This window comes from Amblyraja radiata, chromosome 4 (genome assembly GCF_010909765.2).
Source record: "Amblyraja radiata isolate CabotCenter1 chromosome 4, sAmbRad1.1.pri, whole genome shotgun sequence".
Lineage (NCBI taxonomy): Eukaryota > Metazoa > Chordata > Chondrichthyes > Rajiformes > Rajidae > Amblyraja > Amblyraja radiata.
The window spans coordinates 51,019,615-51,037,157 of NC_045959.1; the positions used below are offsets into that span (position 1 = coordinate 51,019,615).

General features: G+C 47.5%; 1 protein-coding gene across 1 annotated transcript; it reads left to right on the forward strand.

The window, feature by feature from the left end:
- Window positions 1-2,998: 2,998 nt before the first annotated feature.
- Window positions 2,999-6,880, forward strand: LOC116972082 (T-complex protein 1 subunit zeta-like). The gene is made up of 2 exons (XM_033019404.1): window positions 2,999-3,140; window positions 4,937-6,880. Exon 2 carries the CDS (start codon window positions 4,998-5,000, stop codon window positions 6,570-6,572), a length of 1,575 nt encoding a protein of 524 aa, XP_032875295.1. The 5' UTR covers window positions 2,999-3,140; window positions 4,937-4,997; the 3' UTR covers window positions 6,573-6,880.
- The last annotated feature ends 10,663 nt before the right edge of the window (window positions 6,881-17,543 follow it).

Sequence of the window (17,543 nt, forward strand, 5' to 3'; positions counted from 1 at the left end):
ACCACCTCCTGCGATTACGTATACCCCTCCATCGCGTGTCGAGCCTTCCTCCACTAACGTACCATCTGCTCCCTGCACGTCACGGTCGGTCCTTTTGCCTCGGATAGCCCCCCCTGCTCCTCCCGGTTTTGCTCCCCAGGCTCTGTTGTCCCCTGCTAGGTCTTCTCTCTCTCCAACTTCAGCTCGTTCTACCCCTTCATTCTCACCTGACTCTCCTGTACCTCTCCGTTCCCCCTTCAAGCTGGGTTCCCCACCCATCTTCTCTCCCCCTCCTGTTTCTGCTCCTGTCCCTCCTCCTATTCTTTCGGGCGGGGAGGGTGAAGGTGCTGTGCGCACTCGCTCGGGTCGGATTGTAAAACCTCCGGCTCGCTACGGAGAATATGCTTAGCTTTGCAGGTACTGTATAATAAACCTGCTACTGTAGTAACTTGTTTGAATTGTAAGGGAAAGGATGTAGATGGGTTATGCATGCAACCTATAATGTAGCTACCTCATCACCACTAACCACGCCCCATCATATTAGTATAACTGTAGTATCCTCCCTTTGTTCCTCCCACTAGGTCCCAGTACGCCTGAAGGCTGGATGCAGTCAGTGCTGGGACGTGTGTGCCATGTGCTATAATAAACTACCAGTAAAGGTTACAGTGTGTCAGCAATCACTCCTTTACAGTTTGTTATTAGGGTAGCAACGAATTACCCTGGATGGCATGATGTCATCATAAGAGAAATTGATGTAATGGGTAATGCATTCTGTTAGTCCGTCAATGTCTTCCCCATACTCCCCACAGAACACATCCCAATCTGTTGTCTCAAAACAGTACCTCAGGGCTTCATCTGCCTCAGGATACCAGTCTCTTGATGTTCTGGTGGTGACAGGCAGCCTCTTGGCAGCTGGGGTGTAGGAGGGAGAGAGATGTAGCATGTCGTGGTCTGATCGACCAAGAGGGGGCAGTGCAGTACATTTGTATGCATTTTTCACATTTGCATACAAGAGATCCAGCGTTTTATCACCTCTGGTTGTACAGTCAATAAACTGTTTAAAAGTGGGCAAAGTCTTAGAGAGACAGACATGGTTGTAATCTCCAGACACAACAATGAACGCCTCTGGGTACTTGGAGTGGAGTCTCGCTATAGTGGTGTGCAGCACGTCACACGCGACTTCCGCCTTGGCAGATGGAGGAATATAAACAACAATGCCTACCACCACAGTGAACTCCCTGGGTAGGTAATATGGTCTTAAACTAACCACTAAAAGTTCAATGTCCTTGTTGCATATCCGTTCTTTGATAGTAGCGTGATTAGGGTTACACCACTTGTTGTTGACGAGCAGTAAAAGCCCCCCACCTTTCTGCTTACCGCTCGCTCCGGTGTCCCTGTCCGCTCGTATCGTCCTGAAGCCAGTGAAACTGATCAAAGAATCGGGCCTGTGTTCCGTCAGCCAATATTGTGGAATCACTGAGAGAATAGACTTTTAGATCCAACTTTTATCAAGGAGAAAAGTTAAGATGTTAGTATTTAGTTTAATTTAGAGATACAGCATAGAAACAGGCTCTTCGGTCCACAGGGTCAATGCCGATCACCTATCACCCGTTCACATTCGTTCTCCGTTATCCCACTTTCTCATCCACTCCCTACATGCTAGGAGCAATTTACAGAGGGCCAAGTAACCTACAAACCCGCATGTCTTTAGGATGAGTCCGGAGCACCCGGAGAAAACCCACGAGGTCTCAGGGAGAACATACAAATTCTGTACAGACAGCACAAGATCAGGATCAACCCTAGTTCTCAGGCGCTGATAGGCAGCAGGTCCACCAGATGCATCTCTGTGCTCCCCTTTTGTCTACAATTTCTCTGTAATTTGTAACTATAATCCTGTAGCACTGTATGTTACCGGGCCAGCACAGTGGCACAGCAGTGGAGTTGCGGCTTTATAGTGCCAGAGACAGGGTTCAATCCTGACCACGGGCGCTGTCTGCACGGAGTTTGTAAGTTCTCCCCGTGACCTGTGTGGGTTTTCTCCGGGTGCTCTGGTTTCCTCCCACACTCCAAAGATGTACAGGTTTGTAGATTAATTAGTTTTGGTAAAATTATAAATTGTGTGTAGGATAGTGCTAGTCTATGGAGATCGCTGGTCAGCGCGGACTCAGTGGGATGAAGAGCCTGTTCCGTGCTGTAACTGTAAACTAAACGGAACTAAACTTAAAATATTTAGTACTTTACTTTTTGCATTACCTGTAGTATTGTGTATGGCTTGAATGTACTCATGGACGATATGATTTGCCTGGATAGTTTAGGTTAGTTTATTTTATTATTGTCATGTGTATGCTTTTGTTTGCGTGCTATCCATTCAAAGAAAAGTCTATATATGATTACAATCCACAGTGCACAGATAAAGGATAAAGGCTACAGCATTTAGTACAAGACATAACATTGAGGTCCAATAAAGTTTGATTAAAGATAGTTCAAAGGTCTCCAATGAGGTAGATGGGAGGTCAGGACCGCACTTTAGTTGGCGAGAGGGGGTCAAGGAAAGAGCGTTCACGTCGCGGCCCTGTTTTCACCAATCTTTCCACCACCACCCAGAAGCGCAAGACGCGATTGTATGCAGATGCCAAGAAGTGTGCTCAGCTTTGGCTGAACAATTTCTAATCTTGTGATGTGGACTCGATAAGAAATTGATGGTTTAGTTGCCTGATGACAGCTGGGGAGAAACTGTCCCTGAATCTGGAGGTGTGTCACACTATTTCAAACTCTGTACCTCTTGCCTGATGGGAGAGGGGAAAAGAGGGTGAGACTGGTCCTTGATTATACAGGTGTACAAGACCACGATTAGATTAGGTCGGTAAATCTGGAGGTATGCGTCTTCTAACTGCTGTATCTCTTGCTGGATGGGATAAGGGAGAAGAGGGAGGAGTGGCCAGGGTGGGCCGGTCCTTTCTCACTGCATCTTGGCACAGGTGACAATAATAAATTGATACCATGCTGCCTGCTGCTGATTCAGATCCCAGCCTCCATGTGCGCTGTTGCCAGCGACAATGCTCGATATCCTATCCTGCTTGTGAGGGTGTGAGTGAGTCATTATTGAGACTACTTCCTTGTGTTGCACAGTTTGAGCTGCTGCTGTGGCAGGGTTGCAGCAAGTGAGTACATCGGCAAAGCCAGTGCAATAACGTTGCAAATTGTTTTTGGTGCAAGGAGACAAGATAAGAAGGTGATAGTGCTCTGTATGTAGCCGGCTATGCTCACACCACGCGGGACTGGACGGGAGAAGTTTATTTTATTTTAGTTTAGTTTATTTACAAGTATGAAAAAGCACACCTCCAGGTTCAGGAACAGTTTCTTTCCCGCTGTCATCAGGCAACTAAATTAGCCTACCACAACTAGGGAGAAGTACTGAACTAGTATCTAGCTCTTTGATGACCCTTGGACTATCCTTGATCGGGCTCTGCTGGCTTTATCTTGCACTAAATGTTATTGCCTTATCATGTATCTGTACACTGTAAATGGCTCCATTGTAATCATGTTTTGTCTTTCTGCTGACTGGTTAGCATGCAACAAAAGCTTTTCACTGTACCACGGTACACGTGACAAAAGATTAAACTAACTAAACTAAACCTTCACTATCGTCCTGTACTTTCTTCTTAACTAACTACATTTCCCCTCACTACAACCTTCCTCTTAACTATTTAGTGGGAGTCCCCAACTTCAGTTTACTTTAGTTTAGCTTAGTTTATTATTGTTTGTGCTTTTCATTGTGACAAGTTGCTGGTGATATTTACTCCTGGCAAGTTAAAGTTTGCAACCATCTCTACTTAACGCCGTCAATGCAAACCAAGATACGTGCACCGCTTCGCTTCCTGAAGTCGATCACTGTCTCCTTTGTCTTGCTGCCATTGAGGAAAGGTTGTGCTGATGCATATCGAAGATAGACACAAAATACTGGAGTAGCTCAGCAGGTCAGGCAGCACCTCTGGAGAAAAAGACGAGGTGATGTTTCAGGTTGGAACCCATCTACAGGATGAAAGAAGGAGGGTAGGTAGGAAAAGGTCAGAACAAAACAGGGCTGGTAGCAGATGAGAGAGATGCGTGGCTTGGCAACAGGTCTCACATGTTGGTGACCCCGCATTTAGAGTGTTTAAGAAGGAACTGCAGATGCTGGAAAATCGAAGGTAGACAAAAATGCTGGAGAAACTCAATGGGTGAGGCAGCATCTATGGAGAGAAGGAAATAGGCAACGTTTCGGTTCGAAACTCGACCTGTAAAGTTGCCTATTTCCTTTGCTCCATAGGTGCCGCATCACCCGCTGGGTTTCTCCAGCGTTTTTGTCTACCACCGCATTTAGAGTATTGTATTCAGTTCTAAAGCACAATGTTATAGAAAATATATTGTCAAGCTGGAAAAGATGCAGAGATGATTTACGAGGATGTTGCCAGGACTAAAGGGCCTGAACTATAGGGAGCGGTTGAGCAGGCTATGCCCTTATTCCTTGGAGCGCAGGAAGATGAGGGAAGAACTTATAGAGATGTACAAAATCATGAGAGGAATAGGTCGGGTAAACGCACAGTCGCTTGACCAGAGTTTGGGGAATTGAGAACCAGAGGTTTAAGGTGAAGGGTTAAAGATTTAATAGGAACACGAGGGGTCACTCGAAAGGTGATGGGTGTATGGAACGAGCTGCCGGAGGTGGTAATTAAGGTAGTACTATCACAACGTTTAAGAAACAATTAGACAGTTACATGGATAGGACAGGTTTAGAGGGATATGGGCCAAACGTCGGCAGGTGGGACTAGTGTAGATGGGACATGTTGCTCGGTGTGGGCAAGTTGGGCCGAAGCATGGTCGTGTTATATGACTCTATGAATCTATAAACTGTGACTCTGTGACTATAACTCTATAACTCAATAACTATGATGCTATGACTCTATGACTCCCCCAGCTCCTGGCCTTGGCCACAGGATAAAGTGACCGGTCAGTGCCACCGTGCTGAAGCCACGGCAATGTGGCGGAGACGAGCGGCAGAAGAGGCTCTCGCCATCAACGTCACGGCGGCCAGGGCTTTGCAGGAGCTGCTGAAGAGCAGCCTGGGACCGCGGGGCACGGTGAAGATGCTGGTGTCCGAGGCCGGTGAGGTGAGGATGACCAAGAGTGGAGGGGTCCTCCTGCGGGAGATGCGGTTGCAACATCCCATCGCCTCCCTCGTTGCCCAGGCGGCGGTGACTATGGGCGACACCGCGGGTGACGGCGTCATCTCCGTGGTGCTGCTGGTGGGTGAGATGCTGAGGCGGGCTGAGATCCTCGTCTCGGAGGGTGTCCACCCCAGGCTCATCGTGGAGGGGCTGGAGGCGGCCAAGGAGGAAGCCATCAGTTGCCTGGACGAGTTGTGGGAGGACCAGGAGGACTCCATCATGTGGAAGGTGGCACGGACCTCTCTTGGCACCAAGCTCTGCCCAATGCTGGCCGAGGGTCTGACCCAGCTGGTGGTGGAGGCCGTGATGGCCATCTCTCACAGGAGGGAGCCCGTGGACCTGAGGCTGGTGGGACTGGTGGAGATGAGTCAGGGGATGGAGTTGGACACAACGCTGGTCAAGGGGCTGGTGCTGGAGCACGGTGCCCGTCACCCTGGCATGAGGAGGCGGGTGGAGGACGCCTTCATCCTCGGCCTCAACATGGCGTTGGAGCTCGAGAGGCCGAGGGACAACGCCAGCTGCTTCCACAAGGGCGTGGAGGATCGGGAGAGCTTCACGAAGGTGGAGAGACGCACTGCCCAAGAGAGGGTGGACAAGATCCTTGCGCTGAAGAGGGAGGTGTGTGGCCCCTCGGGCAAGGGCTTTGTGGTGGTCAACCAGAAGGGTATTGACCCATTGGCACTGGAGGCACTCGCCAGGGAAGGTGTGGTGGCTCTGAGGAGAACCAAGAGGAGCGACATGGAGAGGTTGCCCCTGGCCTGCGGTGGACAGACAGTGAGCTCTGTGGTGGAGCTGACCACGGAGATCCTGGGCCAGGCCGGCCTGGTGCACCAGCAGACCATGGGGGAGAGCACGTACACCTTCATCGAAGGATGCCACAACCCCCGCTCGGTGACGGTGGTGATCAGAGGCCCCAACCAGCACGTCACCGGCCAGCTCCGGGAAGCCGTGCGGTGCGGCATGTTGGCGGTGAAGAACACCTTCGAGGACGGGTGTGCCATGCCCGGGGCGGGGGCGGTGGAGATACGCATTGGTAACTGGCTGGCCAACCACGCCCAGCCCAAGGTGAAGGGCGCGGCCAGGCTGGGCTTCCGTGCTTTCGCCGATGCCATCCTCGTCATTCCAAAGACACTGGCACAGAACGCGGGCTACCACCCCCAGGAGACGGTGGGCAAGGCTCTGGAGGCGGAGGAGAGGACCACCCTCCCGGTGGGCATCGATCTGTCCACCGGCGGGCTGGTGGAAGGTTGGGAAACCCCCGTCTGGGATAACGCCACGGTCAAACACCAACTGATACACACCAGCACCGCCATAGTCCGCAACATTCTGTTGGTGGACAACATTGTCACAACAGGAACGACAAAGTCTCCAAAGAGTCATATATAGGAGCAACACAAGGCGCTGGAGTAACTCAGCGGCTCAGGCAGCATCTCTGGAGAACATGGATAGGTAATGTTTCAGGATGGAAACCTTCAGCCCAACACCATCCAAGCTGATCTCATTTGCCTGCGTTTGGCAATATCTCTCTAAGCCATGTTTGCTATCCATGTACCTGTCCAAATGTTTCATTAACTGTAATTGCACCCGCCCTATGTTCCATATATGCACCGAGTAAAAGGGTTCTCTATTAAATCAGGTTTATTTTCATTCTTTCCCCTCTCACCTGCAACATACGCCATGTAGTTGCACACTCGCCTATGATAGTGGTGTTGAAGAGGCTTTTAAATGGGAATATAGGGGTATGGATCACGTGCAGGCAGATGAGATAGATCCTGGCATCACATTTGGCATAGATATTGTGGGCCAAAGGGCCTGTCCCCGTGCAGCGCCAGAGTCCCGGCTTCGATCCCGACTACGGGTGCTGTCTGTACGGAGTTTGTACGTTCTCCCTGTGACCGTGTGGGTTTTCTCCGGATGCTTGGGCTTCCTCCCACACTCCAAAGTCATGTGGGTTTGTAGGTTAATTGGTTTCTGTAAATTGTCCCTAGTGTGTAGGATGTGAAACTGGGATAACGTAGAACTAGTGTGCGGATGATTGATGGTCGGCTCGGAATCAGTGGGTTGAAGGGCCTGTTCCCACTCTGCACCTCTAAAGTAAACTAACTCAGGGCCGGGAACCTACTTCAACCAGCATCTGCAGTTCCTTGTTTCTCTAACTTTAAAACAATTTTCACTGAATCCTGATCTCAGTAGACAATAGACAATAGACAATAGACAATACAGATAAATCCTTAAGCAATATTCATCTACCTAAAGATGCAATAATATGTAATAATGTTCATTGTAAAGATATGAAGCATAGGAGAGATATCTGCTCCATGTATAATGATATAGTAAGCGCCTTATATGTAGGCAGTAAGCCCTACTGCAAGCATAAAAATGAGACACATAACATCAGACCTGGCTGGAATAAGTATGTAGCTGAGTACCATACTGAAGCCCGTGAAGCCACCAAATCATGGGCTATGGCAGGTAGACCCAGACAGGGGCCTGTGTTTGAGCACAAGAAGCTCACTAATGCAAGGTATAAGTATGCTGTTCACTTCATCTGTAAAAATGAGCAAGCTATGAGGGCTGATTCCATGGCTAAGAAGCTGCTAAGTAACAATGTTACAGATTTTTGGAAGGAAGTGAGAGCTCTTAGCAGTTGCAAAACATCTCTACCATGTACTGTAGATGGAATCTCCGGAACAGCTAATATCGCAGAGTTATGGCGACAACATTATAGCACTTTATTCAACTGTGTCCAAGGTGACTTGTATAGGGTGGACAATATTGAGAGTAATGACTCGATGGTGATTATGTCACATGAGGTGTATCATGCCATGAACAAGCTGTCCAACAACAAAGCAAGTGGTTTCGCCACCTCCAACGTACATACAACAAGTCCGTCAGTTTCGCCACCTCCAACGTGACCCCACCACTCGCCACATCTTCCCATCTCCCCCCATATCTGCCTTCCGCAAAGACCGCTCCCTCCATAACTCCCTTGTCAATTCTTCCCTTCCCTCTCGTACCACCCCCTCCCCGGGCACTTTCCCTTGCAACCGCAAGAGATGCAACACTTGTCCATTTACCTCCCCCCTCGACTCCGTTCAAGGACCCAAGCAGTCGTTCCAGGTGCGACAGAGGTTTACCTGCATCTCCTCCAACCTCATCTATTGCATCCGCTGCTCTAGATGTCAGCAGATCTATATCGGTGAGACCAAGCGGAGGTTGGGCGATCGTTTCGCCGAACACCTCTGCTCGGTCCGCAATAACCAAGCTGACCTCCCGGTGGCTCAGCACTTCAACTCCCCCTCCCACTCCGTCTCCGACCTCTCTGTCCTGGGTCTCTTCCATGGCCACAGCGAGCAACACCGGAAATTGGAGGAACAGCACCTCATATTCCGCTTGGGGAGTCTGCATCCTGGGGGCATGAACATCGAATTCTCCCAATATTGTTAGTCCTAGCTGTCTCCTCCCCTTCATTAGTCCCCCTGCTGTCTCCTCCCATCCCCCAGCCTTTGGGCTCCTCCTCCTTTTTCCTTTCTTGTCCCCGGCCCCCCCCCCCCCCCCACCCCCGATCAGTCTGAAGAAGGGTTTCGGCCCGAAACGTTGCCTATTTCCTTCGCTCCATAGATGCTGCTGCACCCGCTGAGTTTTCCAGCTTTTTTGTGTACCTTCGATTTTCCAGCATCTGCAGTTCCTTCTTAAACAAAGCAAGTGGCTTGGATCATATCTCTGCTGAACATCTTAAGTATGCGAGTATGAGGATAGCTCCTCTCCTAGCTATTTGTTTTACTGGCTTTATGATTCATGGCTTGTTACCAGACTCAATGTTGTCTGTCCTGTTAGTGCCGGTCATTAAGGACAAAGCTGGTAAAGTAGGCAGCCTAAATAATTACAGGCCCATAGCTTTAGCCAGCATATTGTCAAAAGTTTTAGAAAGAGTTCTGCTGGATAGAATAAATGAGTTTGTTAATAACCAGTTTGGCTTTAAAGCTAAACATGGCACTGACATGCATATATGCCCTAAAGGAGATTGTAAACAAATATAGAGGCAAAATCTCTTCAATCCTTATGTGCTTTATTGATGCTTCCAAAGCCTTTGACCGTGTTAATCACAGAAAGCAATTTGTTAAAATGAGTCAAAGAGGGGTGCCTGAATACATTGTTAGAATTCTGGCCTACTGGTATGCCCACCAGAATATGCAAATAAAATGGGGTAATAGGGTCTCAGCCCCATTTGGGGTTAGCAATGGTGTTAGACAAGGGGGAATTTTGTCCCCAGTCCTTTTTAATCTATATATTGATGATCTGTCTAAACAATTGAAAGCCTGTAACACTCGGTGCATGATTGGTAATATTTTAGTGAACCATATTATGTATGCAGATGATCTTGTGGTCTTTAGTCCATCTAGCGCTGGTCTCCAGCAGCTCCTTACTATATGTTCTGTGTATGGTGTGGAACATGACATTAAATATAATGCTAGTAAGAGTGCTGTTATGATCTGTAGAACCAAAGAGGATAAATGTCTAAAATATCCTGATTTTAAATTGTCTGACAATAATCTCAGTGTCTGTAATAAGGTAAAATATCTAGGGCATATTATTATAGAACAAATGACAGATGATGAGGATATTTATAGCAACGACGCATGCTGTATGCACAGGCGAATATTCTCTTGCGTAAATTTGGTGCGTGTGCAGGTGTGGTGAAGATGTCGCTATTTAGAGCATACTGCACACCACTCTACACTGCGCACCTGTGGTCGAACTATTTAAAGACAAGTTTGCAGAGACTAAAGGTGGCATATAACAATGCCATGAGAACACTGCTAAGGCAACCAAGATGGTGTAGTGCCAGTAATACGTTTGTGGCTGCAGGAGTCAGTACTTTAGAAGCTATCCTAAGACACCACATGTATAAATTCATTTGCAGGATAAATGACTCTAAAAATGTGCTTATTGTGGCCTTGTCAAACATAAGGGTTAGCACTACACGCTACGAATCCCAGCTGTGGAGACACTGGTATCGTTGTCTCGTTGCAGGACATTGATCATTCTTTTTATCTGGATTTTTAACTTATGTATTGTGGTTTTTTGTTTGTTTTTTTTTTAATAAATATAAATTATGATGTTTTTATAAGTGATATACCATGATTTTATGTGTATTTATGATATTTGATATGCAATGCATTTTTAATGTAATGTTGCCCCTTGTCTGGACCTTGAGTCCGTAATAAAGTTTATTATTATTAATAGGTGCAGGAGTAGGCCATTCGGCCCTTCGAACCAGCACCGCCATTCAATGTGATCATGGCTGATCATCCCCAATCATTACCCGTTCCTGCCTTCTCCCCATGTCCCCTGACTCCGCTATCTTTAAGAGCCGTATCAACCTCACTTGAAAGTATCCAGAGAACCGGCCTCCAACGCCCTCTGAGGCAGAGAATTCCACAGACTCACAACTCTCTGTGTGAAAAAGTTGTTTCCTCATCTCCGTTCTAAATGCCTTACCCCTTATTCTTAAAACTGTGGCCCCTGGTTCTGGACTCCCCCAACATCGGGAACATGTTTCCTGCATCTAGTGTCTCCAAACCCTTAATAAAATTATATGTTTCAATAAGATTCCCTCTCATCCTTATAAATTCCAGAGTGTACAAGCCCAGCCGCTCCATTCTTTCAGCATATGACAGTCCCACCATCCCGGGAATTAACCTTGTAAACCTACGCTGCACTCCCTCAATAACAAGAATGTCCTTCCTCAAATTAGGGGACCAAAACTGCACACAATACTCTTGGTGTGGTCTCACTAGGGCCCTACACAACTGCAGAAGTACACAACTCCTCTTGTTATGAAGGCCATTCGCTTTCTTCACTGCCTGCTGTACCTGCATGCTGATGATGTACAAGGACCCCCAGATCCCGATGTACTTCCCCTTTTCCCAACTTGACACCATTTAGATAGTAATCTGCCTTCCTGTTTTTGCAACCAAAGTGAATAACCTCACATTTATCCGCATTAAACTGCATCTGCCATGCATCTGTCCACTCATCCAACCTGTCCAAGTCACCCTGCATTCTCATAGTAGGTATGTTGCAAAGCCTACCTGAAGCGTCGTTGAATATCTGCCGCTGAGGTTGTGCGCGATTTTGGCGCCGTTTAGAGGGGGCGGGTTTAAAACGCGATTTTCTCTAGGCTGTTCAAATCGAAGATGTTCAGCCTAGTTAATTATTAACGAAAAATCGCTGAAAGACCCCGTCGCAAAAGCTATTATTAGTTTTAAAGGCCTCGTAAAATAGTTATAGTAGTTTAAAAATCAATCTCTGAACCCGCGACCACCCGCACCCGCAGGGTCTCATAAAGCAAATATCTGAAGGTAGGCTGTATATTTTTACATTAAAAAGGGCTTCTAAAGATCCCTTTATACAAAGTTTAATATTGCGAGTAGCTCAATTTGGCCCCATTATATCCCGCAGTATTTTTCTGGGCATTTGGGGCACAAAACTACCGCAATGTGAACGTTCTAAACCAGCGCGTTCCACGGGGACCCACTGGAAAGCTGATTTAAAATGGACTTTAATTTACAGCAATTGAACACTAAATTCCTTCCATTTGGTCTATAAATTAATGTAAATGAGATTTAAAAATCATGTTTTATTGTGAATTATTTGTGAATATTATTTGGACATTTAGGCTATTTAAAAATGTTAATCATTTATTAAGAAATGGATAGATGTTTAGATCTAGTAATTGAAGTCTGAAATTAGCTACAATTACGTAACTAACTAATTATATGCTTTAATTTCAGGTCATCCAAGTAAGATTATTTTATATTTGTTTCAGAATGCTTCAATCTATGATAACTGAAAATTTCATTCAGTTCTCTTAATTTTTAAGAAAGTTATGGGCTTTTGACTGTTCACGATCACAGCTTTTTTGTTATGTCCATAGAAAATCAATAGGGAACAAGATGCTCATTTCCCAGTATGAAAATGGCCATAACTTTTTTAATACTTGAGATATGAAAGTGAATTAGGTGTCAAATTAAACTTGTTTTTATGCTTTATCTGATGGGATAAATTGCAGACTTGATTTTTAAAATCTCAAAATTTTGTAACATTGCTACTCATAGCATCCTCCTCACAGTTCACACTGCCACCCAGCTTTGTGTCATCTGCAAATTTGCTAATGTTATTTTGAATCCCTTCATCCAAATCATTGATGTATATTGTAAATAGCTGCGGACCCAGCACCGAGCCCTGCGGTACCCCACTAGTCACTGCCTGCCGTTCTGAAAGGGACCCGTTAATCCCTACTCTTTGTTTCCTGTCTGCCAACCAATTTTCTATCCATATCAGCACTCTACCCCCAATACCATGTGCCCTAATTTTGCCCACTAATCTCCTATGTGGGACCTTATCAAATGCTTTCCGAAAGTCCAGGCACACTACATCCACTGGCTCTCCCTTGTCCATTTTCCTAGTTACATCCTCAAAAAATTCTAGAAGATTAGTCAAGCATGATTTCCCCTTCGTAAATCCATGCTGACTTGGACCGATCCTGTTACTGCTATCCAAATGTGCCACTATTTCATCTTTTATGATTAACTCCAGCAACTTCCCCGCCACTGCTATCAGGCTAACTGGTCTATAATTCCCTGTTTTCTCTCTCCTGCCTTTATTAAAAAGTGGGATAACATTAGCTACCCTCCAATCCACAGGAACTGATCCTGAATCTATAGAACATTGGAAAATGAACACCAATGCATTCACGATTTCTGGAGCCACTTCCTTAAGTACCCTGAGATGCAGACCACCAGGCCCTGGGGATTTATCAGCCTTCAGTCCCATCAGTCTACCCAACACCATTTCCCGCCTAATGTGGATTTCCTTCAGTTCCTCTGCCACCCCAGATCCTCTGGCCACTACTATGTCAGGAAGATTGTTTGTGTCCTCCTTAGTGAAGACGGATCCAAAGAACCTGTTCAACTCATCTGCCATTTCCTTGTTCCCCATAATAAATTCACCTTTTTCAGTCTTCAAGGGTCCAACTTTGGTCTTAACTATAGACAATAGACAATAGGTGCAGAAGTAGGCCATTCGGCCCTTTGAGCCAGCACCGCCATTCAATGTGATCATGGCTGATCATCCCCAATTAGTACCCCGTTCCTGACTTCTCCCCATAATCCCCTGACTCCACTGTCTTTAAGAGCTCTATCTAGCTCTCTCTTGAAAGTATCCAGAGAACCGGCCTCCACCGCCCTCTGAGGCAGAGAATTCCACAGACTCACAACTGTGTGAAAAAGTGTTTCCTCGTCTCCATTCTAAATGGCTTACTCAACTAATTTTTTCCTCTTCACATACCTAAAGAAGCTTTTACTATCCTCCTTTATATTTGTGGCTAGCTTACCCTCGTACCACATCTTTTCTCCCCGTATTGCCTTTTTAGTTATCTTCTGTTGTTCTTTAAACATTGCCCAATCCTCTTGCTCAATCCTCTTCCTCACCTCTTGCTCAAATCATCTTTAATCATTACCCAATCCTTATTTACCAGCAATAAGAGTTTCTCTTTATTCGCCCATCAGTGCCCTGGTGAGACTGTAAACCACATTTAATAAACAATACGGAAGGGTGCAGGTTATTTTCACTTAAATCCCCTTTTAAGAATATACTGTAGGAAGAGTGAATGTGTATTCTGCTGCCTCCCTTTGAAATAAACTTCAATTAGCAATGTTTATTTTTAGAAATTCCTCATTCTTCAGTTGGAGAGATTTCTCCCTTCCCCCAGTAACCGCAAGCATTTACTCGATTGAGATTAGCAAGCAAGCTATTGTAGCCACAACAGTTGTGCAAGGCAAGAGAAGATTCAGATTCAATTTTAATTGTCATTGTCAGTGTACAGTACAGAGACAACGAAATGCATTTAGCATCTCCCTGGAAGAGCGACATAGCAAATGATTTGAATAAATAATAAGTGGGGGGGGGGTGATTGGCAGTCACCGAGGTACGTTGTTGAGTAGAGTGACAGCCGCCGGGAAGAAGTTGTTCCTGGACCTGCTGGTTCGGCAACGGAGAGACCTGTAGCGCCTCCCGGATGGTAGGAGGGTAAACAGTCCATGGTTGGGGTGAGAGCAGTCCTTGGCGATGCTGAGCGCCCTCCGCAGACAACGCTTGCTTTGGACAGACTCAATGGTGGGGAGCGAGGAACCGGTGATGCGTTGGGCAATTTTCACCACCCTCTGCAATGCCTTCCAGTCGGAGACAGAGCAGTTGCCATACCATACTGTGATGCAGTTGGTAAGGATGCTCTCGATGGTGCAGCGGTAGAAGTTCACCAGGATCTGAGGAGACAGATGGACCTTCTTCAGTCTCCTCAGGAAGAAGAGACGCTGGTGAGCCTTCTTGATCAGAGTTGAGGTATTGTGGGTCCAAGAGAGGTCATCGGAGATGTTGACTCCCAGGAACCTGAAGCTAGAAACACGTTCCACCTCCGTCCCGTTAATGTGGATGGGGGTGTGCGTGCCGCCCCTGGACTTCCTGAAGTCTACAATGAGCTCCTTGGTCTTCTTGGAGTTAAGGGCCAGGTTGTTGTCAGCGCACCATGCTGCTAAGTGCTGGACCTCCTCCCTGTAGGCCGACTCATCGTTGTTGCTGATGAGGCCAATCACCGTTGTATCATCTGCATACTTGATGATGGTGTTAGTACCATGTACAGGTGTGCAGTCATAGGTGAAGAGGGAGTAGAGGAGGGGGCTCAGCACACAGCCCTGTGGAACGCCGGTGTTCAGGGTGAGGGTTGAAGAGGTGTGCTTGTCTAACCTAACAGACTGGGGTCTGTTGGTTAGAAAGTCCAGTATCCAGTTGCAGAGGGAGGGGTCGATGCCCAGGTTACCGAGTTTGGTGATCAGTTTTGATGGTATAATGGTGTTGAATGCTGAGCTGTAATCGATGAACAGCATTCTTACGTAAGTGTCTCTGTTGTCGAGGTGGGAGAGGGCGGAGTGAAGTGCCGTTGAGATGGCATCCTCCGTACTCCTGTTCTTGCGGTAGGCAAACTGATAGGGATCCAGTGTGGGGGGTAGGCAGCTTTTGAGGTGTGCCAGGACCAGCCTCTCGAAGCACTTGGTGATGATGGGGGTAAGTGCAACTGGGCGGAAGTCGTTGAGGCTTGCCGCAGTGGAGTGTTTTGGCACTGGCACGATGGAGGTGGTTTTAAGGCACGTGGGGACAACTGCTTGGGCAAGTGACAAGTTGAAGATGTCAGTCCAGACGTCTGTCAGCTGCGCAGCACAGGCCCTGAGCACGCGCCCGGGGATGCCGTCAGGGCCAGCAGCTTTACGTGCATTAGTCCTACTCAGTGCCACGTATACGTCGTAGGGGGTGAGTGTGAGGGGTTGGTGATCGGCAGGTAGCACAGCCTTGATGGCTGTCTCTAGATTGTCCCTGTCGAAGCGGCCATAGAAGTGATTAAGCTCCTCAAGGAAGGAGGCGTCGCTGGATGTGGGGGTGGTGTTGGAGGGTCTGTAGTCCGTGATGGCCTGGATGCCTTGCCACATGCGTCGGGGGTCGGAGTTGTTGTTGAAGTGCTCCTCAATCCTGAGCTTATGGCAGTGCTTGGCCTTCTTGATGCCCCTCTTCAGGTTAGCCCTGGCTGAACTGTAGGCTCGAGCATCGCCTGACCTGAAAGCGGTGTCCCGTGCTTTCAGCAGTAGCCTGACCTCGCTGTTCATCCATGGCTTCTGATTCGGGAATATGGTCCCTGTTTGAGGGAGGTGACACTATTGATGGTGGAGTTTATAAAGTCCAGAACAGAGGATGTGTAGGAATCAATGTCCGTGTGGGAGTCAAGGGTGGCCTGGGCTGCAAACGCCTTCCAGTCAGTGTTTCCAAAACACTGCTGAAGTGTGAAGTCCGCTTCCTCTGACCAAACTTTAACTGTCCTCACAGTTGGTTTAACCCGTCTGATGAGTGGGGAGTACTTAGGGAGCAGGAACAATGAGACGTGATCAGACTGACCAAGGTGGGGGAGGGGGATGGCTTTGTAAGCTTCAGCCATGTTGGTGTAGACTTTGTCCAGTGTCTTGTCTACTCTAGTGGGGAAGGAGACATGTTGGTGGAATTTGGGGAGTACAGTCTTCAGGTTAGAGTGATTGAAGTCACCCGCAACAATGAAGGCTGCCTCGGGGTTGTGCGTCTGTTGATTGCTAATGGCAGTATGCAGCTCTTTCATTGCAAGCTTGGCATTAGCATCAGGAGGGATATAGGCTGCAGTCACAACAGTGGAGGTGAACTCTCTGGGCAGATAGAACGGTCTGCATCTAACCAAGAGGAACTCAAGGTTAGCTGAGCAGTGACTCTCGATGATGGTGGAGTCCATGCACCATGCTTTATTTACATAAATGCACAGACCCCCACCTCTGGTCTTACCGGAGTCTGATGTCCTGTCCGCTCGGAGTAAATGACGCCCCGATAGCTGGATGGCGCTGTCAGGAAAGTCAGTGTTGAGCCAAGTTTCCGTGTACTTAGCAGCGGGCAGGATGAACGACGAGCTCTGTTCCCTTGTTCCCCATTCCACCTCTTTGTCAAATGGGACCAGCATAGATGAGGTACCTTGGTCGGCATGGACGGGTTGGGCCGAAGGGCCTGTTTCCGTGCTGTATGGCACTACGAGCATGGACAGAGAGGCAAACAGTTCCTGGAGCTGTTCTTTCATCATAGTGGCGCAGCTGACATAGCTGCTGCCTCACAGCGCCTGAGACCCGGGTCCGGATCCAGCATCTGTACTTCATCGAGTCTAGACTCCCTCCTCAGACTGATTTAAAACAATTTTAATCTCCACATAATAAATTCTATCGTACTATATCAGCCTTTTCCAGAGGCCACTTTAATCACATATTAAGGATGGCACAGCGGTAGAGTTGCTGTCTCACAGCACCAGAGACCCGGGTTCGATTCTGACCTCGAGTGCTGTCTGTGGAGTTTAAACGTTCTCCCTGGGATCATGTGGGTTTCCTCCGGGTGCTCAGGTTTTCTCCCATATCTCAAAGACATGCGGATTTGTAGGCTAATTGGCCTCTGTAAATTGCCATTGGTGTGTGAGGAATGGCTATGAGAGTGAGATAACATCATGTGAACAGGTGATGGATGGTCGGTGGGGACTCAATGGCCGCAGGGCTTGTTTCCATGCTCTATCGCTAACCTTGGAATGGCGATAAAAGTAGAGCAAGATGATGTGACCACCACCTCTGGTAGCTCCATCACATAACAGGAGCCTGCTACACAGTGAAATGTGGGTCTTCCAGTGGCTGAGGAGACAGCAACAAAAGGAACGAGATACGACACCAAGTCCAAGGCTGTTTTAAAATCTCA